We start from the raw sequence: 24635 nt of genomic DNA on the forward strand, positions 1-24635 counted from the left end.
GAAGTTTGTATTATAGTATTTACTTCTGTTTATATACAAGTTCTTCACATTTATTTTTAAAATGCACAGACCTCCCTTAGTTCTCTTGTTCCTGCTTAAATTAGCTGTTATTTTACAATACAAAAAATACCAAAAAATTGCAGTCCTAAATGTATGTATAACACCCACAATCCCCAGCAATGAAATAGTTTACAATACTTACTCCATATTTACATGAGTGCAATATATGCTAAATTATACATATTAACAAACTAAGCTTGAATCCAAACCAAAAACTCCCCAAACAAAACAAAACAAAACTGTAAATAACTATAAAACATTTCCAGAGCCAGAATTAGTTCAACAGAACAGGCTTCACTAGTGTTTAGAATGTTTTGTGCACAAATTCAGTTATTGAAAGTCAATTCCATTATTGCCTTTAAAAGAGAAGGCGCCAGTTTTCCTCTCCTCTCCAATAAAATCATCTCCCTGCAGGTGAAGGGTGTTCACGAATTTGGACAACTCAGGGGAAACATCTCTTGATGGGCTTGGCTATCTACAAACCATCATGGTGATTTTTATGGTTTGAGCCATTTGGTAAACTGAGTAAACATTTCAGGCTGAGAGCCGGTGCACGGTCCAAGGCTAGACCCTCCGCCTTCCTGGGTCTGTCCTCAGGTGGCCAATTCTCACAGAAACCACTGCAAGGAAAGGTCTCCCAGGATGACAGGTTTGAGGAGCTGGATTCTGCTGTAATTCTGAAGAGCTGCTTTTCCATCTGTCACTGCCCTAGTGTTAGCTTAGGTTGCCAGTGAAGTACTTAGTGAATATTTGTTGAATCATTCCCACCCCCTCTCTAAATACACTCTACGAAGTTGAAGGAGCAAGATTTGCACTGAAAGGTAGTGTCTTTTTCTAAAATACCGCTCTGGTCTCTCCATTTGCCCCAGATTTCCTGGTGCATCTCCGATCTTGTTACCTCAGGCCTTACCCACTGATATTCCAGTATTTTCCCTATGCTGACAGTCTCTGTCCAGGGCTGCTTTTCTTCCAGGTTAGCTCAGGCAGCATATGGTTGCTTTCTCTCCACACCTCCTCCCACATTTAGAGGTGATCCTCACAGGAAACAAAGACTTCTCCCCAAACAGTATGGGAAGGGGGCAGGAGGTGGGCAGGAGGCAAGGGTGAGGTTCTCCATGGGGAAACAGGAGGAGCTAATTATCAACAAAGCAGCTGCCCACTCCCACCCCCAGTTTGCAGTACAGTTAACTATGGTCCTAGGAAATGGTCATCAAAAATTTACACAAAATCACAACAAAACGCAGCCTGAAAAACCCCCTTTTGGAAAATCTGACTAGATCTACGGTATAGTCTTTGTATCTTAAGTCTAAGAGAAACATTTCTCAGGACGAGACTGGTCTTTTCCCGGCTACCCACAGTACCAAGAGGCTGACAGAAGATTTACAATGCACTCGCAGAGCTGATGACAGTGACAGAGACATTCCAGCTGCCAGTGAGCCTCTTCACACACTGCCCACATTTTCATACGTGCACTGACAGATGAGTCCTGCTTTAAAAGTTATCCAATTGGTCCCAGATGCATTTGAACACATGGGCACAATGGGGATGCCTTTCTCGGCTTTATTATCACTGTACGAGAGGACTTCTCTGAGCCTGGATATCCATTATATGGCACAAAACACATTAGGTCAGACTTGGACACCGTTATGTTTAATAAAAATACATTAAGATATTTTTGTTTTATGTACACTCTGAATGTCCAAACATTCGGACACTATTGTATAGTTATGTACAAGTGCAATATCTATGTTTTCATAACTATTTTAATTTACATACAGGCTCTGAAGTTCCAGATGACTTCCTCTCAGTAACTGGCTCTAAGCTGAGTGCCTCTTTCTCCTGCCACCCCCTTCTTCTGGCCCAAGCCTGCAGAAAGCTGTTTGCTACTGGCTGCAAAGGAGAAGTAGCTGGATTCAGTTGTTTCTCTACTGTTGGAGCAGAATTAAACTTCACTTGCTCCTTCTTTCCTTTTAAAAAATAAACATTATCTTTTAGAAAAAAAGAAAACCAGGTGGCTATGGGACACGGTGCTTATTATTTCAAGGCATGGAACTACCATGGGGAGGAGGCTTCTTTGCCAAGCAAACACTAGTCCTTTGAACAAACAAAGGACTTCCTTTGTGGGAGGGTCCTCTCCAATGGCCTTGTGGTAATTACAGGGTGAAGGGCCAGTCCATGACAGGCTCTCTGGGGTACCGTGATCTGGAGCAGAGATGTAGGGAGCTTCTAAGAGGAGGGATCTTCTCTAGAACCATCTGCTCTTTAACAATGATGTGAAAAAGTAGCATTTTGAGAGGCAAGTCTCAAAGTAGAGGTGTTTTGTGCATCAGACAGTGTTTTATGGTTCGACATCCTTGCAAACATCTTTCCAGGCAATTCTTCATGGGAGGGGTTAGTGTTGGGGAAGAAATAATACTCCCTCTCTCTAGGTACTCCATATAAAGGTGAAATGCCACAGTTTTGTTCTTTTGAGTATTAATTTCTCCAAATTCACAAACTTGAGCATTGTTGTCTAAAGGTCTACCTTTCCTGAGCCTCTGCACACTGCCCCCTGCCCCTCGCCCCCACCAGGGTAATGCTAGAGAACTCCTGGGTTTTGAAGCAGAAGAGAGGTCCTGGGAGGCTGCTGCATAATGCCAGAATACAGAGCACCACGGACAGGACAACACGACATCCAGGCAGTGGCCTGGGGAGACGAGCAGGGACTGCCCTACCCCACTTCAATTTGGTCACGACTTCAATTTGGTCACTTCATTTGGCATGGTTTTCTCTCCTTTTCCATTTTTCTCATGCTTTTCACCCTTATCAGCACTCACTGCCCTCCCCACAGCCAGCCCTCGAATCTAGGAGGGAGCACAGGAGGCCTGGGTCCCTCCTGGGGGAAAGAGGACAAACAGCTCCAGGCCGCTCTCCAGGCTTTGGGCAGGTTCTGCCTGACAACAGGAGACCGACCCTCTCTAGGCACTCCACCTGCAGCCTGAGAATGAAGAATGACCCACCACCTTAAACAGGCTACAGAGACAAACTGCTGTTCTTTGATCAAGGGGTCCCAAGTGCAGTCGTGTTCTTTTCAGCTCAAGAAAGACATGTAACATGAGCAGGGCCCTCCCTCTGTGGTGCCTGGGCAGGAGTGGCCAGAGGGGCTGAAGCAAACATCAGGCCCAGTCTGGGGCAGGGAGGCACAGGGGAATATGCCTTAGTGTCCTTTTTGAAAAACAGGAGCATTCACAGTTAGGTCCTTTCTGCTTTCCTCTCAATCCCTGCTACATTAAATGTTTCTTGGGGTGAGAAAACTTTCCTGGCTGCAAATTAGATTTTAGAAAAGAGCAGATTGCCAATGATAGCTATTTAAAGTTTTATAAGAATGTAGGAATGCAATTATGTAAAAACTTATGTTTACTAACTTTCCAATTGCTAGATCTATTTAAAGTCTAGGCACTTAGTGTGTGTGTGTGAGAGAGAGAGAGAGCACAAGTGGCAGAGACAGAGAGAGGTAAAGAGGAAAGAGAAGGATAGGGAAGGAGAGAGAGAGAGAACCTCAAATGGATTAAGACTAAATTAATCACGTTGCTACAGAAAACTACATATTACATCAGTTTACATTCTAAGTAACACTGCTGACCTTGACATTTAAAATAGCCCCCTTCTATCTTATGATTCAAAAGAGATGGACCATTATTAATTCTCAACTAGAAAAAAAAGTTACTCCCTGGAAGAGAGATATTTGCCTAAATCGTGCAAGAATAAATAGCACATCTTTTAAAAAAGATAGCAGGCTTCAGATGAGAAGTTAATTCATCTGACTAGTTTTTAAAAGACCACATTCAAGAATGACTGATGATAAATGTCTACTTGTAAACACTACATCTTTGTTTTTTGCACAGTTGAGACAGTCCCAAGGACAGTTTTCCACAAGTGAACCTGAGTGTCATTCCTAGCTCTCTCACTCGCTCTACACCGGCCTCCTCCAGCAAGAACTGGATCACCCCGGACCTGTAACAAAATCAGTTATTTTCCTATACGAAAGGAAAAGGTTAGATGCTGGAGTACAGATGGGAGAAACTGTCAAAGAAAGCTTGTGAACATGCAGAGGAGGTGGATGATTCGAGGGTTTCCAGTCTTCTGCCCCGCACAGCGTCTTCTCCCTGCCTGCTCCCTCCTGGCAGACGGCTCTGGCATGCCACTCCTTGCTCACAGGGAGTCCTGGCCCCAGCATCAAATGCAGGTCCCAGGCTGCGCGGGGGGCTGCTGTTTTCGGTTTCTCACTGCTCCTGACTTCTCTTTGTAGACGACTGGCATCTGCTGAGAAATGTCCACCAGGGCACTGGCCACTGCGAGCCCTTGCGAGAACCCAAAGAAGGAACACATGTTAAGAACAGCTTGCTTTTATTTAGAAAATAATTTAAAAATTTTCCTTTTACATTCCCATGGCGCAATAAATAAATACATACATGGGAAAAACCTTACTTTTAACCTGTATCTCCCTCCATATTCCCCCTTCCATCAGAGTAACTGCTTTCGTTAGTTTGTATATATTCTTTCAGGGTTTATTTGTACAAATACATATTTCCCTCCTCTCCCCCTTTTTACATAAAAGGAGTATCTTACTTTCCAGCAGATCAACCAAGCAAAGTGCTCGGCCTAGTGGTGGAGCATTTAAGTAAGATTGCAGACATGCTTTAAGCACTAAGTTTCACCTGTCTTTTTCTCCAAAAAAAAAGCTGCACTATTTATGATGAAATTCAGATTCATTCCACATTGCCCAGCTAGCACTATTATTATTTTGGTATCTATACCACAATAAGAGTTAGGATAGACTTTGGGGTCAGACTTTGGAATAAGCAAGGTTCTTTAACCTCTCAGTGCCTCAGTTTCCTCATTTGTAAATGGGGAACAGCACAGGGCTTGTGTGAGGAGTCAATGAGTAAACTAATGGCAAGTTTTAGAATGGTACCTGGCTTTTCACCTCCATTACCACCTTTGCTTTAGGGACTGGTGAGTCCATTCTCCCTCTGTATTGGTAACTGATTAACTCAGTGTTCACTAGGGAAGGCACAATCCCGGGCAAGTTGTATTCCTATGCTTGTGAAAAGGCCAGACAGGCTCATAGCCCTGTTGAGGCCTCCCAGAGCCATGCTAGAGGAGTTTCTTACTCCACTTGCTGAGTAGCTCTTAAGTGCCAGGTTTAGTACCTGGCATGCAGTGGGGAATCCACACCAGTGACCACTGTTATACCAAAGACAGAGCCAGGTGCTTTGGGAGTCCAGAAAAGGGCACTGTTTAAAATGGGGGTAAATGCTAGCCACAGCCATCAGTAAAGAAAAGAGATCCAGATTGGAAGGGAGTAAAACTGTCATTATCTGCATATGATAAGATACTATATACAGAAAAACCTAAAGTCTCCATCAAAATACTATTAGAACTAATAAATGAATTCAGTAAAGTTGTAGGATACAAGATTAATACACAGAAATCTATTGCTTTTCTATACACTAATAAGGGACTACCAGAAAGAGAAAGCAAGAAAATAATCTCGTTTAAAATCACATCAAACAGAATAAAATTCCTAAGAATAAACTTAATCAAAGACTTTTAATCTGATAACTATAAAACATTTACAAAGGAATCTGAAAATAATACAAAGAAATGGAAATACAGCCCATGTTCTTGAACTAGAAGAATACTATTAAAATGTCCATACTGTCTAAAGCAATCTACAGAGTTAAGGCAGCCCCTATCAAAATAACCATGACATTTCCCACAGAACTAAAACAAACAATCCTAAAATTGATATGGAACCACAGAAGACCCTGAATTGCCAATGCAATCTCATAAAAAAGAAAAAAGAATGAAGCTTGAGATATCATGCTTCCTGACTTCAGACAACACTAAAAAGCTAGAGTAATCAAAACAGAATGGTTTCCCCAGAAAAACAGACACATAGATCAGTGGAACAGAATAGAGAGCCACGAGAGAATAAATAATAGAGAATAAATTCATGCACTTATGGTCAATTAATCTATGACAAAGGAGGCAAGAATATACAATGGAGAAAAATCTGTTCTATAAGTGGTTCTGGGAAAACTAGACAGCTACACGTAAAAGAATGAGATTAGAACATCTCCTCACACCACATATATAAAGACCGAAGTATAAAATCTGAAACCATAAAGACCCCAGATGAGAACATAGGTAGAACACTCTTTATAAAAATTGTAGCACTATTTCTTTGGATCTGTCAATAAGGCAAAAGAAATAAAAGCAAACATAAATACATGTGATCTAATTAAACTTAAAAGCTTTTTTCTTTTTTAACTTTCCTTGAAACCCTGAGAAAATGAAAAAACAACCTACTGAATGGGAGAAAATATTTGGAAATGATATGACCAATAAGGGGTTAATATCTAAAATATATAAACAGCTCATAATTCAACCAATTAATTCAACCCAATTAAAAAAATAGAAGACCTGAATAGACATTTTCCAAAGAAGGTAACAAGTAGCATAGAGATGGCCGACAGGCACATGAAAAGTTGCTCAACATCACTAGTCATAAGGAAAACGCAAATCAAAACCACGATGAGGCATCATCTCCCGTCTGTCAGAATGGCTACCATCAGAAACACCACAAATAACAAATGTCAGTGAAGATATGGAGAAAAAGGAACCCTTGTATACTGTTGGTGGGTATGTAAATTGGTGAAGCCACCGTGGAAAACAGTATGGAATTTCCTCAAAAAACTAAAAGTAGAACTACCATGCGATCCAGTAATTCCATTCCTGAGTATACATTTAAAGAAAACAAAAATACTAATTCGAAAAGATACATGCACCTGAATGTTCACAGCAATGGTCACAGCATTATTCATAACAGCCAAGATACGGAAGCAACCTAAGTATCCATAAACAGATAAATGGATATGAAGATGTGGTGTGTGTATACACACCCACCTACACACACACAAACACAATGGAATACTACTCAATTATAAAAAAGAATGACATTCTGCTATTTGCATAATATGAAAAAACCTAGAGATTGTTACACCTAGTGAAGCCAGATAGAGAAAGAGAAATACTCCCTGTTTTTACTTGTATGTGGAATCTAAAATAAGAGAACAAATAAATACATATATAATGAAACAGACTCACAGATATAGAGAACAAAGTGCTGGTTACCAGTGGTGAGAGGGAAGGCAGGAGGGGCAAGACAGGGGTATAGGATTAAGAGATACAAACTGCTGCTGCTGCTAAGTCGCTTCAGTTGTGTCTAACTCTGTGCGATCCCACAGATGGCAGCGCACCAGGCTCCTCCATCCATGGGATTTTCCAGGCGAGAGTACTGGAGTGGGGTGCCATCGCCTTCTCCAACAAACTACTATGTATCAAATATAAGCAACAAGGATATTCTGTATAGCACAGGAACATATAACCATTCTTTATTTATTTAAAGAATGGTTTTAGCTACAGAAGAATGGCTTGGATGTGAGGGTGGGGGGGGCAGGGCGGGGGCAGGGGCTGTGATTTTAGAGGTGAAGGGTAGAAGAAGCTGACTACAGGGGAGAGATGGCAGTTGAGACTAGAGTGGAGATGTGGCAGAGTAAATGAAACAAAGTGGAAGAGTGAGACTCCAGATGCAGGACTAGCAGAACTTGCCCATGAATTATACATAGACAGGTGAGGACTGCCTAGGACGACTCTTTAGTTTCTGACTTGAGCAACTGGCTAAATTCCTCAGTAAAGTGAATTCCTTTATTGAGATGGAGATCAAATGACCAAACTGGTTGGAAAGACATAAGCTCCATTCTGGACATTTTAGGTTTGATAAGACCTTGAAAAAGCAAGAGAGTTCCAGAAAAACATCTATTTCTGCTTTATTGCCTATGCCAAAGCCTTGGACTGTGTGGATCACAATAAACTGTGGAAAATTCTGAAAGAGATGGGAATACCAGACCACCTGACCTGCCTCTTGAGAAACTATATGCAGGTCAGGAAGCAACAGTTAGAACTGGACATGGAACAAAAGACTGGTTCCAAATAGGAAACAGAGTACATCAAGGCTGTATATTGTTACTCTATGTATTTAACTTATATGTAGAGTACATCATGAGAAACACTGGGCTGGAAGAAGCACAAGCTGGAATCAAGACTGCCGGGAGAAATATCAATCACCTCAGATATGCAGATGACACCACCCTTATGGGAGAAAGTGAAGAGGAATTAAAAAGTCTCTTGAAGAAAGTCAAAGAAGAGAGTGAAAAAATTGGCTTAAAGCTCAACATTCAGAAAACTAAGATCATGGCATCCAGTCCCATCACTTCATGGGAAATAGATGGGGAAACAGTGGAAACAGTGTCAGATTTTATTTTGGGGGGCTCCAAAATCACTGCAGATGGTGACTGCAGTCATGAAATTAAAAGACATTTACTCCTTGGAAGGAAAGTTATGACCAACCTAGATAGCATATTCAAAAGCAGAGACATTACTTTGCCAACAAAGGCCCATCTAGTCAAGGCTATGGTTTTTCCTGTGGTCATGTATGGATGTGAGAGTTGGACTGTGAAGAAAGCTGAACACCAAAGAATTGATGCTTTTGAACTGTGGTGTTGGAGAAGACTCCTGAGAGTCCCTTGGACTGCAAGGAGATCCAACCAGTCCATCCTAAAGAAGATCAGTCCTGGGTGTTCTGTGGAAGGACTGATGCTAAAGAAACTCCAATACTCTGGCCACCTTGTGCAAAGAGTTGACTCATTGGAAAAGACTCTGATGCTGGGAGGGAATGGGGGCAGGAGAAGAAGGGGATGACAGGATGAGATGGCTGGATGGCATCACTGACTCAATGGACATGAGTTTGGGTAAACTCCAGGAATTGGTGATGGACAGGGAGGCCTGGTGTGCTGCAGTCCATGGGGTCACAAAGAGTCGGACATGACTGAGCGACAACTGAACTGAAGCACAAGTGGACACGTGATGTAGGCAATCTAATAACTGAGTATGAAGCTTGGTGAAGAGAACAGAATTAGAGATATGAACCTGGGAAAGACAGAAGGTAGAGGTTACTTAATAATGGGGAATATAAACTCACACTGAAAGAGAAAAAAAGCCTTGGGTTTGGCACAAGGAACCTTAAGGTGCAGAGACTGGAAAGGAGACTAGCCATTATTTTGTAATAACTTTAAATGTAGTACAGTCTACTAAAAATACTGGATCACACTGAAAGGCTAATATAATCTTGTAAATCAACTATACTTTAATAAAAATGAATAAATAAATAAAATGGGGAAACAGAGAAGGGGCTGGCAGAGATGGCCCTGTCCCACTGGTAGGTCTCAAGCAGTGAGCAGGTCTTCATCAGACTGGGACACATCAGGCCAAGTTTGGAGCAGGAAAGGCCGCAGTGCTGCACGTCTGTCACCCCTGCACCCCCAGCACCTTGCCCTTGGGGAACACTAGTCAGTGTCTGCTTAGCTGGGCACTGACGGAAGACACTGCTCCAGAGCATCATGTCAATGGGCCCTTCTGCCCGTGACATGGACAAGGCCAAGTTAGGGGCTCAACTCACAGAAATCCCTAGATGAGGGCAAATCAAGCCATTCACTTATGAAATGAAGACAATAAACCCTGACCTGGCCATGTCTAATATCCTCCCTCATGAGAATACCACAGACCCAGACCTGAGGCCTGCAGGATCACTGCGACTGAAAGCTGTCTCAAACATTTCTATTATTTGAGGCATCCCTTCAAAGTACTCCATGATTGGATTAATCAAGACACTTCCCAAACTGTATTCCACATTTCCTTTGTGTTCAACAGTAGAAGAATGTTTATCTAAATTATGATTCATGTATTTGATGGAGTAGTGTAAAAGCTGGGTAAGATATTATACAGCAAGTTACAAAAATGTTTAAGATAGTTACACGAAAAAAGAAGAATAAAAATAGGAGTTATACAATCACTGCAACTAAATTGATGATAAGGGCTGGGAAGGAAACAGAACAGTGAAAATAGGTGCTGCAGTAATGCTTGAAATACCAATTTGAGAACCACTAGCTTGAAGGAGCTAGCTGGAAGCCATGAGAGTAAGATGACTGAGGAAGAGCACAGAGGGAGAAAGCCTACAGTTAAGGGACAGCAAAGAAAGGAACACAGCCGGTGGGGAGGAAGAATTGGTGGCAAAGGAAGGTTTGGCTGGAAGCATTAATACCACTGGCAGGATAAGGAGGCTGACAAAGTGAGGAGATCCAGATATTTTCTAGGAAGGAATGGCAACCTTAGAAAGAGGGGTTAAGGAATACAGGGGCAATGGGATCATTTTTCCAAATCCTCACAATGACACAAGGCAGGCACTACAGGTATACCTCATTTTATTGTGCTCACAGATACTGTGTTGTTGTTTTTTAAAAAATTGAAGGTTTATGGCAACCTTGCATTGTCAGATAACAGTTTGCATTTTTAATGAATGATGAACCGTGTCTTTTTAGACATAATGCTATTGCGTCTCAACAGACTACAGTATGATACAGACGTAACATATGTACACTGGGAAAACAAAAAATTCGTGTGATTCACTGTCTTGTGATACTTGCCTTATTGCAGTTTTCTGGAACCGAACCTGCAATATCTCCTAGGTCTGCCTGAATGCAATATCACTTTTATAACCAAGTTCCCTATGAAAAAGAAGGAGTCTTCACACATCTAACACATAAACCTCATTTGTCAATAACTGTATCTACTCACCGGACTGCCCAGGAGGAGGGATTCCACCGAGGCCTCGAGGGAGCCTCACAAACACAGAGAGGACAGCAGCTTTGTTGCCAAAACACGGCTCCAGGGCAATGGGCTTGGGAACAGTCTGGTCGAAGAAAACAAAGAATTACCTAAAATGGTGTTCCCTAAAAACACCTTCAGAGCCTTTACATGTGATTTTTAAAGACACCCCTTCGTTAGTTTCTATTGTTATGAAACATCAAACAAATCACAAACTTTGGAGCTTAAAACAGTATCTATTTATTATCTCAATTTTTTAGGTCAGAAGTCCAGGTGAGAGCTCTGTAGGGTTCTGGATATAGGTCCTATTTATGTCTTCTATCAGTTCTGGAAAGTAAAAGTCACTCAGTCGTGTCTGACTGTGACCCCATGAACTATACAGTCCATGGAATTCTCCAGGTCAGAATAGTGGAGTGGGTAGCCATTCCCTTCTCCAGTGGATTGTCCCAACCCAGGGATTGAACCCAGGTCTCCCACACTGCAGGCAGATTCTTTACCAGCTGAGCCACTGGGGAAACCCAAGAATACTGGAGTGGGTAGCCTATCCCTTCTCCAGCAGATCTTCAAGACCCAGGAATTGAACTGGGGTCTCCTGCATTGCAGGCGGATTCTTTACCAATTGAGCTATCAGGGAAGCCCCACCTCAGTTCAGCAAGAATTCTCAACTCTTATCTCACAAAGGTTCGGAGGGTCTCAGATCTTATCTTCAGAAGGTGGAACTCAAGTTATCAGCTGGGTTCCACTCCTACCCCTGGAGAAGGAAATGGCAACCCACTCCAGTACTCTTGCCTGGAGAATCCCATGGACAGAGGAGCCTGATGGGCTATAGTCCATGGGGTCGCAAAGAGTCGGACAGGACTGAGCGACTTCACTTTCACTTTACTTTCCACTCCTACCAGGAGGCCCTGGGGAAGAACCAGCTTCAAGACTCATTCAAGTTGTCGACAGAATCTAGCTCCTCCAGGCTCTAGGTCTGAAGTCCCCATTTCCTTGCTAGCAGTTAGCCAAGGGCCACTCTTCCTTTGGAGGCCACTCATATTCCTCTTCACAAGGTCTCTCCAGCATGAAACCAGTGATGGTGCTCAAGTACTTCTCATGGTTCCTCTTCTGCCACCAGTCAGAGAAAGTGTTCCCTATATTTTAATGTCAACTACCCTCAGACTTTTTAAAAAAACAATTTAGCTGTGGCTCTCAGGCCCTACAGCATGCAGGCGTCAGTAATTGTGGCTCATGGGCTTAGTTGCTCCACAGTACGTGGAATCTTTCCGCATCAGGGGATCAAACCCACGTTTCCTGAATTGGGAGGAGGATTCTTATCCACTGTGCAATCAGGGAAGTCTACCCTCAGACTTTAATTATTCCTGTAAAATCTCTTCACAAAAGAATCTGAAGTAGTACTTGACTGAATAAACTAGAGAGGACTCTTGGGGGCCATCTTCAGAATTATGCCATCAGTTTCTCCAAACTGGTTGAAGAAACTGCAGCACAGAGAAATGACTAGAAGAGTAAAATGGCTGAAAGGGTGAAACCGCTTATGACCCAGGTGGGAGATGATAGTGGCCTAGATCAAGGTGATAGCTGACAGTGGTGGAAGTGGCGGCACAGGAGTCAGGACATGGTTTTGAAGATGAAGTCAAAAAGACTTGCTGATAGATGGGCTGTCCAGTGAGGATGAGAGCAAGGACAAGTCAAGGATGATTTTGGCCTGAGCAACTAGAACATACTGAGTTGGGGAAGTTATGCCAGAGGAGCAGGTGTGGGGAACAGTCTCTTGAACATGTTAAGTTTGTTCAGATGCTTAGTAAGACATCCAAGTGGGAATACTGAGCCAGCGACCTGATATATGAATTGGACACTCACAGGAGAGTTTGAGTGGTGAGCTCAGGGTGTTTACATCCACAATGGATAAAAGATTGCTATTGTCTGAATATTCGTGTACCCCCCAAATTCATGTTAAATTTTAACACCTAATGTTAACATCTGGAAGTGGGTCCTTTGGGACATGATCAGGATGAATGGGATTAGTGCCCTTAGAAAAGAGACCCTGAGAGCTCCCTTACCCCTTCTACTATGTAAAACTATAGCTAGAGGGAATTCCCTGATGGTTCAGTGGTTAGGACTCTGTGTTTTCACGGCTGAGGGCCCAGGTTCAATTCCTGGTCGGGGAACTAACATTCTGTGCAAGTTGGGTGGTATGGCAAAAAAAAAAAAAATTTACAGCTAGGTGCCATCTATGATCCAGAAAGCAAGCCTTCATCAGACACTCATCTGCCAGTACCTCGATCTTGGATTTCCCAGGCTCCAGATCTGTGAGAAATTAATTTCTATTGTTTGTAAGCTACCCAGTCTCTGATATTTTGTTGTTAACAGCCTGAACAGACTAAGGCAATAACCAAAGCTGCAGATGTAAAAGATGTGAGGAGAGGCCCAAAGACTGAGTCTGAGACAGCTGCCCAATATTTAAAGATGTTGGAAGATGAGGAGGGTTGACAAAGAATACACAGCACGAACGGCCAGAAGGTGAGTGTGTGGGTCTTGACAAGAAATTCTAGACAGTGTTTTACTGGCTGTGCTGCAGGCTGCCGAGTGTGACACGGGGTGTCACTAAGGCTTGTCTATTCTTCTCAATCCCACAAATTATCACTATTTTATCAGAACAATATTTTCTTAGATTTACATAGGTTCATCAGCTGATTTACTCACTACTGCTTCTTATTCCAGCCTCCTGGGGTAACCTGCCTCCTTTCTAGCACATCCTTTATATATTTCTTTCAAACAGGTTTGTTGGTGGCAAGTACTCAGTTTTCCCCGCAGTCTGAAGACATCTTTATTTTATCCTTGTTCTTGAAAGGTAGGTACTGGGTACACTTCTTGAGGTTGGCAGTTCTTCTCTTTCAATACTTATAGCGTCTGAGAAGTCAGCTGTCACTCTGTCATCCCTTTGTAGTAAACTTTTTCCCCCTAGTTATTTTTTAATGTGGTAAAATACACACTACTTTGCTAGCGTGTGAGATGAGTACAATTATGTGGTAGTTTGAACATTCTTTGGCATTGCCTTTCTTTAGGATTGGAATGAAAATCGACCTTTTTCCAGTCCTGTGGCCACTGCTGAGTTTTCCAAATTTGCTGGCATATTGAGTGCAGCACTTTCACAGCATCATCTTTTAGAATTTTAAAATAGCTCAACTGGAATTCCATCACCTCCACTAGCTTTGTTCATAGTGATGCTTCCTAAGGCCCACTTGACTTCACATTCCAGGATGTCTGGCTCTAGGTGAGTGATCACACCATCGTGATTATCTGGGTCATGAAGATCTTTTTTGTATAATTTTTCTGTGTATTTTTGCCACTTCTTAATATCTTCTGCTTCTGTTATGTCCATACCATTTCTGTCCTTTATCATGCCCATCTTTGTATGAAATGTTCCCTTGGTACCTCTAATTTTCCTGACAAGATCTCTAGTCTTTCCCATTCTATTGCTTTCCTCTATTTTGCACTGATCACTGAGGAAGGCTTTCTTATCTCTCCTTGCTATTCTTTGGAACTCTGCATTCAAATGGGTATATCTTTCTTTTTCTCCTTTGCCTTTAGCTTCTCTTTTCTCAGCTATTTTTAAGGCCGCCTCAGACAACCATTTTGCCTTTTTGCATTTCTTTTTCTTGGGGGTGGTCTTGATCACTGCCTCCTGTACAATGTCACAAACCTCCTTCCATAGTTCTTCAGGCACTCTGTCTATCAGATCTAATTCCTTGAATCTGTTCATCACTTCTACTGTATAGTCATAAGGGATTTGATTTAGGTTATGCCTGGATGGTCTAGTGGTTTTCCCTACTTTCTTCAATTTAAGTCTGAATTTTGCAATAAGGACTTCATGATCTGAGCCACAGTTGGCTCCTGGTCTTATTTTGCTGACTGAATAGAGCTTCTCCATCTTTGGCTGCAAAGAATATAATCAATCTGCTTTCAGTGTTGGCTATCAGATGATGTCCAGGTGTAGACTCTTCTCGTATTGTTGGAAGAGGGTGTCTCACTTTGGCTCCATCTTTTCATTCTTTCTGGAGTTATTTCTCCACTCTTTCCCAGTAGCATATTGGGCACTTATCAACCTGGGAGTTCATCTTTCAGTGTCATACCTTTTTGCCTTTTCATACTGTTCATGGGGTTCTCAAGGCAAGAATACTGAAGTGGTTTGCCATTCCCTTCACCAGTGGACCACATTTTGTCAGAACTCTCCACCATGATCTGTCTGTCTTGGGGGTCTGTACATGGCATGGCTCATAGTTTCATTAAGTTAGACAAGGCTGTGGTCCATGTGATCAGTTAGATTAGTTTTCTGTGATTGCGGTTTTCATTCTGTCTGGCCTCCAAGGCATAAGATGAGTGAGACTGCACTTATCTCACATGCTAGCAAAGTAATGCTCAAAATTCTTCAAGCCAGGCTTCAGTGGTACATGAACTGTAAACTTCCAGATGTTCAAGCTGGGTTTAGAAACGGCAGAGGAATCAGAGGTCAAATTGCCAATATCCTTTGGATCATCAAAAAAGCAACAGATCTCCAGAAAAACATCTACTTTTGCTTCATTGAATACGCCAAAGCCTTTGACTGTGTGGATCACAACAAACTGTGGAAAACTCCTAAAGAGATGGGAATACCAGACCACCTTACCTGCCTCCTGAGAAATCTGTATGCAGGTCAAGAAGCAACAATTAGAACTGGACATGGAACAACAGACTGGTTCCAAATCAGGAAAGGTGTATGTCAAGGCTCTATACTGTCACCCTGCTTATTTAACTTGTATGCAGAGTTCAGTTCAGTTGCTCAGTTGTGTCCGACTCTTTGCAACCCCATGGACTGCAAACACCAGGTTTCATCACCAACTGCCAAAGCTTACTCAAACTCATGTCCACTGAGTCAGTGATGTCATCCAACCATCCCATCCTCTGTCATCCCCTTCTCCTCCTGCCTTCAACCCTTTCCAGCATCAGGGTCTTTTCAAATGAGTCAGTTCTTTGCATCACATGGTCAAAGTATTGGAGCTTCAGCTTCACCATCAGTCTTTCCAATGAATATTCAGAACTGATTTCCTTTAGGATTGACTGGCTGGATATCCTTGCAGTCCAAGGGACTTTCAAGAGTCTTCTCTAACACCACAGTTCAAAAGCATCAATTCTTCAGTGCTCAGCTTTCTTTATAGTCCAACTCTCACATCCACACATGACTACTGGAAAAACCATAGCTTTGACTAGATGGGCCTTTGTTGGCAATGTAATGTCTCTGCTTTTTAACATACTGTCTAGGCTGGTCATAGCTTTTCTTCCAAGGAGCAAGCGTCTTTTAATTTCATGGCTGCAGTCACCATCTGCAGTGATTTTGGAGCCCAAAAAATCAAGCCTCTCACTGTTTCCATCGTTTCCCCATCTATTTGCCATGAAGTCATGGGACCAGATGCCATGATCTTAGTTTTCTGAATGCTGAGTTTTAACCCAACTTTTTCACTTTCCTCTCTCACTTTCATCAAGAGGCTCTTTAGTTCTTCACTTTCTACCATTAGGAGTGGTGTCATCTGCATATCTGAGTTTATTGATATTTCTCCCAGCAATCTTGATTCCAGCTTGTGCTTCATCCAGCCAGCCCAGCATTTTGCATGATGTACTCTGCATATAAGTTAAATAAGCAGGGTGACAATATAGAGGATGTACTCCTTTCCTGATTTGGAACCAGTCTGTTGTTCCATGTCCGTTCTAACTGTTGCTTCTTGACCTGCATACATATTTCTTAGGAGGCAGGTCAGGTGGTCTGGTGTTCCCATCTTTTTAAGTACTTTCCACAGTTTGTTGTGATCCACACAGTCAAAGGCTTTGGTGTAGTCAATAAAACAGAAATAGATGTTTTTCTAGACATTTGGACTGAAAGGAGATCAAACCAGTCAATCCTAAAGGAAATCAGTCCTGAATATTCATTGGAAGGACTGATGCTGAAGCTGAAGCTCCAATAATTTGGCCACTTGATGTGAAGAGTTGACTCACTGGAAAAGACCCTGATGCTGGGAAAAATTGAAGGCAGGAGGAGAAGGGATCGACAGAGGATGAAATGGTTGGATGGCACCACTGACTTGATGGACATGAGTTTGGGCAAGTTCCGGGAGTTGGTGATGGACAGGGAAGCCTGGTGTGCTGCAGTCCATGGGGTCGCAAACACTCGGACATGACTGTGCAACTGAACTGAACTGAAAATACACATAACATAAAAAGCGTTATCTTACCCATGTTTTTTTAAAGCACTTTGTTTGGCTGCATCAGGTCTTAGTTGTAGCAAGCAAGATCTTTGGTCTTTGTTGCAACACGTGGGATCTTTTAGTTGTGCCAACTGAACTCTTAGTTGCACCAAGCACATTCTTAGTTGCAGCATGAGGGACTACTATGGTTCCCTGACAAGGGATGGAACCTAGGCCCACTGTATTGGGAACATGGAGTCTTAGCCACTGGACCACCAGGAAAGTCCCTATCTTAAACCATTAGTTAGGTATACATTTTAGTAGTGTTATATGGTGCAACCAGCACCACCATCTATTTCCCAAACTCCATCTTGGAAAACTAAAATTTTATACCCATCAAATTGCAACTCCCCCTTCCTTCCTCTCCCCAGACCTTGGCAACCATTATTCTATTTTCTAGGAATTTGACTACTCAAGGTACCTCACATAAGTGAAATCATACAGTGTGTGTCTTTTTGTGACTGGCTTCTTTCACTTAGCATAATGTCCTCAAGGTTCACCTATGTTCATATATGTAGCATGGGTCAGAGTTTCTTTCCTTTTTAAGGCCGAGTGAACCTCCATTGTATGTATATACCATATTCTGTTTATCCATTCATATGTCAATGAACACCTGGGTTGGTTCCAACTTTTAGCTACTATGAATAAAGTGGCTATGCACATGGTGTACAAATACATTGTCAAGACCCTGCTTTCAATTCTTCAGGGTATATACTGAGAAATGGAATTGCTAGATCATACATAATTCTATTTCTGCTTTTTTGAGGAAGAGAAACACTGTTTCCCACAGTAGCTGCATCATTTTCATTCTCACTAACAGTACACGAGGGTTCCAAATTCTCCACATTGTACTGATCTTTTTCTGTCCTGGCTAATTTTAAGATGTTCTCTTTGTCTTTGGAGTTCCACAGTTTCACTATGATAAATCCAACTGTAGTTTTCTTTCTCTCCTACCTCTCCTCTGCTTTCTTTCCTTACTCTTGCACAATACATTTTGTTAGAGTCTGAATAATTATGTCTCCCATCAGTTCTGGAAAATTCTCAGCTCTCTGAAACCTGCCTCTCCTCCATTCATTTGTTCTGGGACTGTAATAACATATATGTTAGGTCTTCTCATTCTATTCTCCATATTCTTATTATCTGTCATATTTTTCCATCTTCTCGTCTCCTTGTTCTACATTCTGTGTAATTTCTTCAGAGTCATCTTCCAGTTCAAAAGCTCTTTCCTCACTTGTCTCTGATGTGCTGTTTAACATGTAATCTGAGTCTTTAAAAAATTTCAACTACTGTATTTTCCATTTCTCTAACAGTTCTATTTGGTTCTTTCTCAGGTCTGCTTGGCCATTCTTGACTCATGGCTTCCTCATCTTTATGATTCCACCTTTCAGTTCTTTAAACATTTCATAGAGAGCTTTATCATATTCATTAGATGTCAATTCTGTTGTTTCTGCTGATTCTTACTCATGGCTTTTCTCTTTCGTCCTTGGTGACCTCTGATTCTGTGGTCTTAACCTGTGGGACTCCTACACAGCTGAACTGGGTCTGTTTTTCCTCAGTCAGGATACACATCTACTGCAGCTGAGAGACATGGTATCTTACCAATCTAGAACCACTTTAGACCATGCATGGCTGTGGTTTGGGTTCATGGTTTATTCTTTTCTGGAGGAGGAAAAGGAAAACAATCCCTGGAAATCTCACATACTTCCTGTAAGGTCAGTAATGCTTCAGTAAGTATGTTAGGACATACATGCGCACACATACACACACATATACATACATATATGTGTCTGTGTATATATCTCCATAGACATGTAATTGTTTCCTAAGGGTATCTGAACTATTTCATCATTTTGTTAAAAGTGAAAGTCTTATTATTTTCTTCATAATGGTGGAGGTGTTAGAATTCTTTATTTTCCACAGAATTCATAGTCAATTATGACTTTTCCCCCTTTAAAAAAATCCCCTAAATACTTATAAAGGACAATGGTTCAATTCAGTTACTTTCAAATTTTCAAGTATTATGCCACATAAAACTTAAAAAGAGAATACCAGACAAGTTATTTAAATTTTAAAATTCCCTGAATATAAGACTGCTTAACAACATGAAACAAATACTGGAAAATGAAAGCAAGAGAATACCTGACAGTTTCAGTGTGCTGACTTATTGCTAAGAAGAAACAGCGAAGACGAAGTAAGAGGCAACAGAATGAGGCTCTTTCCCTCTCTGGCTCCTCAGACTGAGAAGCATGAGGTTTGATAAGTTAAGTTACAGGGACTTTTGAAATACAATCTCACCTTTATACTCCCCCCAATAAGATCAGGAGGCTCTTCATCTGTTTCCAAGGCGACATTTACAGAAGCAAAAGGACGACTGGCCATCTGCTGCATCTCTCGAAGAAGTTGCTGATGAGTAACACAGCAACCATTAATGCAAAGAGTACTGAGGGAATTTCATAGAGAATACTGCATATTAAAAATAGCTCATCTTCCCTGATTCAAACAAATCAATTCCAAAATGATATTTCTGAGATAGCTGGGGAAAACTGGACATGGACCAAGTATTACCTTTTTAATTTTGTTGACTATGATGACAATATTGTTGTTATAGTAAAGAAAAATTCCTTATCTGTTAGAGATATATATTAATGTACTGATGGGTATAATGCTGTGATGCCTGCTTGTTAAGAACATAAATTATCCTAATTCCTCATATTTTTATTACTAAAGCCAGGCTTTCTTTTTTCCTGCTGAAACTTGCACCAAATACTTACAGAGCAACAAAAACTATCCTTTGTTACACAGTATCTAGGAACTGAAAGAGCACTTTATTCAGAGAGGTGGTATAAACTAAACACATAAAACACATGAAGTTTTGCAGAGCAGAGGGACAAGTAAGGGCTCTGGATTCAGGTAGGCTTGGATATGAATACCTGCTCCAACTCTTTCCAGCTGTGTGATGTTGAAGTTATTTAAAGTTTCTGGGCCTCAGTTCCATCCTCTCTAAAATGGGGTTTTAATCCCATAAAAGTATCAGTAGGATTAAATGAGATGCTTTAACTAGCACAGTGCCTAGCTTATGGTGTGTAGTCAATTATATATCATTAGGGATATCAGAGATTTGGGCATGTCTCTGAAGCTCTGAGGTCATGTTGTGGAAGACAATGAGGCCTTACTTAACTGCTTCCTTGAAACTATTTTAGAGACAGAATCTTGGGCTGGATAGAGCTATGTTTTAGAATGGCATTTCTGTTTTAGAAACAGAATATTCTGTTTTAGAAGGGCATTTTTAACATTAAACATTTTGTTAAATATCAATAATCATATGTCTATATCTCACAAAGCTATTTGTCCATTTACTCAACAAATACATATAACAATAATTCTCCTCCAGATTCTGTGCTAAGTGTGGAGTCACAGTGAGACAGAGTGCCTACTCTGCTTCCAGTTCCCAGTCTAGTTCCTTTATGACAAGTGCAGGAGATAATGTGAGTAAAGGCCCGTTAAACCAGAGCCTGGTATGTAGCAATGACTTAAGCAGTATTAGATGCTATTATTTTTGTTATTATAAATAATATCAAATAATTCTACAGTTCTGAGAGGGATAAATCATGAATGATATTTTAGAAAAGATGAAATATATTCTGAATGGACAGGTTCACAGTAACAGAGAAATTTTAAATCACAAAGGTAAAAGCTTAGTTTACTGGTTGATCATCTGTGTAATTAGCATATTTTTTTTTTGGAAACCTGTTTTCTACTAAGTGTTTACCTCATTTTCTTTCATGTACGTTGTGATTATTTTCCAGTTGATTGTCTGTCTTCTACATTATTCAATTATTTTTACAAACTTTATTTTTATACATGTTGCTATGATGTTTCAATAATCTTATCTGAAAACAATAATTTCGTCCTCTTTCCAAAAGGAACAAAACTTATTTCTCTTTCTCTTAGTGCAGAGTCTAGAACATCCAGAACAAAACTAAGTGACTACTGGGACTACATAATGTTTAGAAGAAACATGGCCTTTGAAGACAGAAGTCTTAAGTTTAAAACATAGTTTGGTGTCTTTAAGTAACTATGTGATGATGGGTAAGTTATTTCGCCTCTCTGAGCCTTGGTTCCTTCATTTGTGAAACAGGAGTAGTATCAGTAACTATTTTATAGGTTGCTGTAAGGATTAAATTACTTAATATAAAACCTCTTAGAACAGTGCCTACAACTTAGAAATGCTCAAATGTCAGGGTTTTTTTTTTTTTCTTTTTTCTGTCAGTTCTTAATATGACTAACTTACCTGAATTTTATCGGGTACAACCTTGAGTATTTCTTCATCATGAGTGATGCTGGTTATCTGGTTATTTCTCAAAGTGTTGAGGAGGTATTATTTTTGAGTTTACTAAGAGTTTTGTTTTTAAACTAGGATGAGTGCTGATATTAATAAATGATTAAATGATTACTTGGCCACTACTGAAAATTTAGGTTCTTTTTTTTTTTTTAACACCCACAGATATAACATATCCTAGTAGGTTCTCTGGTATGAAATGATCCCTTTACTACACAGTAAACTAGACAGCTGCACATTATAGTCATTATGCAACTGGTCTTTACTTTTTGGTGCTACCTTTCTCAAATTTTGGTTTCAAGGTTTTTATGCATAAAATGAATCAGGATTCTTTTCAGTTTCCCATCTTTTCCTTTACCCTGGAAACATTTATTTTTTTGGAAATAATTAAATCTCATAAACACCCAAGGAGGAATAGACTATTATTATCTCCATAAGCTCATCTCAAATTAAAACTGCCTGTGTCTAATAGCCTTTGTGGAGAGAGTAATAATCTGACTCTCTCAAAATAATTTTTGGATTCCTTCCCTGGTACTAGTTTATGTGGTTTCTTACTTCTTTATTACACATTTGGATAACTTATTTTTTTCAGAATATTGCATAATTCATTGAGATTTTAAAATGTCTTAGTAATAGAGCTATTAAAAAAACCTCTGAAAATGTTATCCACTGAATTTTTAAAATGGTCAAAAAGAGGATGCAACATTACTTCTATGGAAAAAAATCACGTTTACATGGGTCAGAAAAGGTGTCATGACCCCACCGTTCATGTCATGAACAGTGCTGAGTGCTTGGGTATTTTGAGTCTAGACATTTCTGTTCTCTAAATCTTCCTATAGATCAGTTTTTATATAGAAAAAAGCATGAGTAGACATAGAAGATCAAAGAGCACAAAATGAAGATATCAGTGCACTTCTATTTAGCAACAATGCAACAGACATGATGACTAAAAGGCAAAGTAATAACACATGTGCAAGTTTCAATAAACAGCTTTTGTGCTGTAATTTTTAATCGAGTTTATTTATTTGACTTGCCAATTATAAATATTTGACTTATTAATATTACTTCTGAAATGGAGCTGTGGAAATAAACCAACACTAAAAAATAAAACTCAAGCAAATATTTAATCAGACACACATTTATCTTTCCTTGAATAATGAGAAATTTTTGAGATGCTTAAATGGCTGATTTTATTCTCATTCTCATGAAAGGTTCCTGTAAAAGCTGTGCTTTACTAAGCCTTCAGATCTCCAACCTGAGTTAAGGAATCAGGTCTGGGAGAAAGGGTAAAACTGAGTCCATACAATCCTAAAACTTTCTTTTAAGAAAGTTAAAACTATGTGGTGCAGAATTAACATAGTTTACATAGTACTAATTGAAGTCTACTGACCATGTATTACTCTCTATCACTACACAGCTAAAACTGACATGCTTAAAGGAAATATGAAGGAAAAATCTCCTTTAGGGATTCATTAATCTCTATTCACTGAGGCTTACCTCTCTACGTCTGGAAGCCCAACAACTTTGTTTGATCTTCCAAACCACAGCAGCCACCAGGAGCAAAGAGAGGAAACAACTGTAAGAAAGCAAAGTACTGAGTTATTATCCCAGCCCCCAGAATCAGCATGCTGTCATCCACACCTCAGGTCAGTCAGGGACACAATCCCCCAAATACCCACTCCAAGCTCCTCTCTGCTGAGTCATCACAACCAGTCCTGGTTCAAAGGAAACAAAGTATGAGAATGAGCTTTCCGACCCAACCAGTGGACAATACTATCTCCACAAGGCACTCCCAGAGGAGAGGCCTTTATCAGAATGACATATCATGGCTTATCCCAAATAATAAAAATAATTCTACCATAATTATAACCAGTAACAAGCATCCTATTTAATCAAATCAGCAAAAATTTACTGATCAAGCCTAAAATCATGAGAAAAGTTAATTATCAAAGTAACAATCAGCTTTTCATAAGGAAGATGTAAACAGAGAATAAACTTATATGTAATAATATGTATTCAAAGTAAATACATATTTTATAAATAAAATAAAACAACTAAATTCAAGCCAACAGCTTTTTTTTTTCTATTTATTTTTATTACTTTACAATACTGTATTGGTTTTGCCATACATCAACATGAATCCACCACAGGTGTACATAAGTTCCCACTCCTGAACCCCCCTCCCACCTCCCTCCCCATATCATCCCTCTGGGTTATCCCAGTGCACCAGCCCCAAGCATCCTGTATCCTGCATCGAACCTAGACTGGCGATTTGTTTCTTATATGATATTATACATGTTTCAATGCCATTCTCCCATATCATCCCACCCTCTCCCTCTCCCACAGAGTCCAAAAGACTGTTCTATACATCTGTGTCTCTTTTGCTGTCTCGCATACAGGGTTATCGTTACCATCTTTCTAAATTCCATATATATGTGTTAGTATTACTGTATTGGTGTTTTTCTTTCTGGCTTACTTCACTCTGTATAATCGGCTCCAGTTTCATCCACTTCATTAGAACCGATTCAAATGTATTCTTTTTGATGGCTGAGTAATACTCCATTGTGTATATGCACCACAGCTTTCTTATCCATTCATCTGCTGATGGACATCTAGGTTGCTTCCATGTCCTAGCTATTATAAACAGTGCTGCAATGAACATTGGGGTACATGTGTCTCTTTCAATTCTAGTTTCCTTGGTGTGTATGCCCAGCAGTGGGATTGCTGGGTCATAAGGCAGTTCTATTTCCAGTTTTTTAAGGAATCTCCACACTGTTCTCCATAGTGGCTGTACTAGTTTGCATTCCCACCAGCAGTGTAAGAGGATTCCCTTTTCTTCACACCCTTTCTAGCATGTATTGCTTGTAGACTTTTGGATTGCAGCCATTCTGACTGGTGTGAAATGGTACCTCATTGTGGTCTTGATTTGCATTTCTCTGATTAATGTGTGATGTTGAAGATCTTTTCATGTTTGTTAGCCATCTGTATGTCTTCTTTGGAGAAATGTCTATTTAGTTCTTTGGCCCATTTTTTGATTGGATCATTTATTCTTCTGGAATTGAGCTGCATGAGTTGCTTGTATATTTTTGAAATTAGTTGTTTATCAGTTGCTTCATTTGCTATTATTTTCTCCCATTCCGAAGGCTGTCTTTTCACCTTGCTTGTACTTTTCTTTGCTGTGCAGAAGCTTTTAA

At 40.4% G+C, this 24635-nt stretch overlaps 1 protein-coding gene and 1 non-coding gene across 2 annotated transcripts in view; one reads left to right on the forward strand and one right to left on the reverse strand.

The window, feature by feature from the left end:
- The window catches only part of ATRN (attractin), a 182794-nt gene continuing 158159 nt past the window's right edge, over positions 1 to 24635 (reverse strand). The window contains exons 26-29 of the mRNA XM_068986876.1: positions 22939 to 23017; positions 19398 to 19505; positions 10798 to 10912; positions 1 to 4400 (exon numbers count right to left, since the gene is read on the reverse strand). Of these exons, the coding sequence (XP_068842977.1) occupies positions 4276 to 4400; positions 10798 to 10912; positions 19398 to 19505; positions 22939 to 23017 (427 nt within the window). The 3' untranslated portion in view covers positions 1 to 4275. The remainder of the gene's footprint in view (positions 4401 to 10797; positions 10913 to 19397; positions 19506 to 22938; positions 23018 to 24635) is intronic.
- On the forward strand, positions 12923 to 12995 carry TRNAE-UUC (transfer RNA glutamic acid (anticodon UUC)). The gene has a single exon. It is a non-coding gene; the product is annotated as a tRNA-Glu (tRNA).

Source organism: Capricornis sumatraensis, chromosome 15, assembly GCF_032405125.1.
Source record: "Capricornis sumatraensis isolate serow.1 chromosome 15, serow.2, whole genome shotgun sequence".
Classification (NCBI taxonomy): Eukaryota; Metazoa; Chordata; class Mammalia; order Artiodactyla; family Bovidae; genus Capricornis; species Capricornis sumatraensis.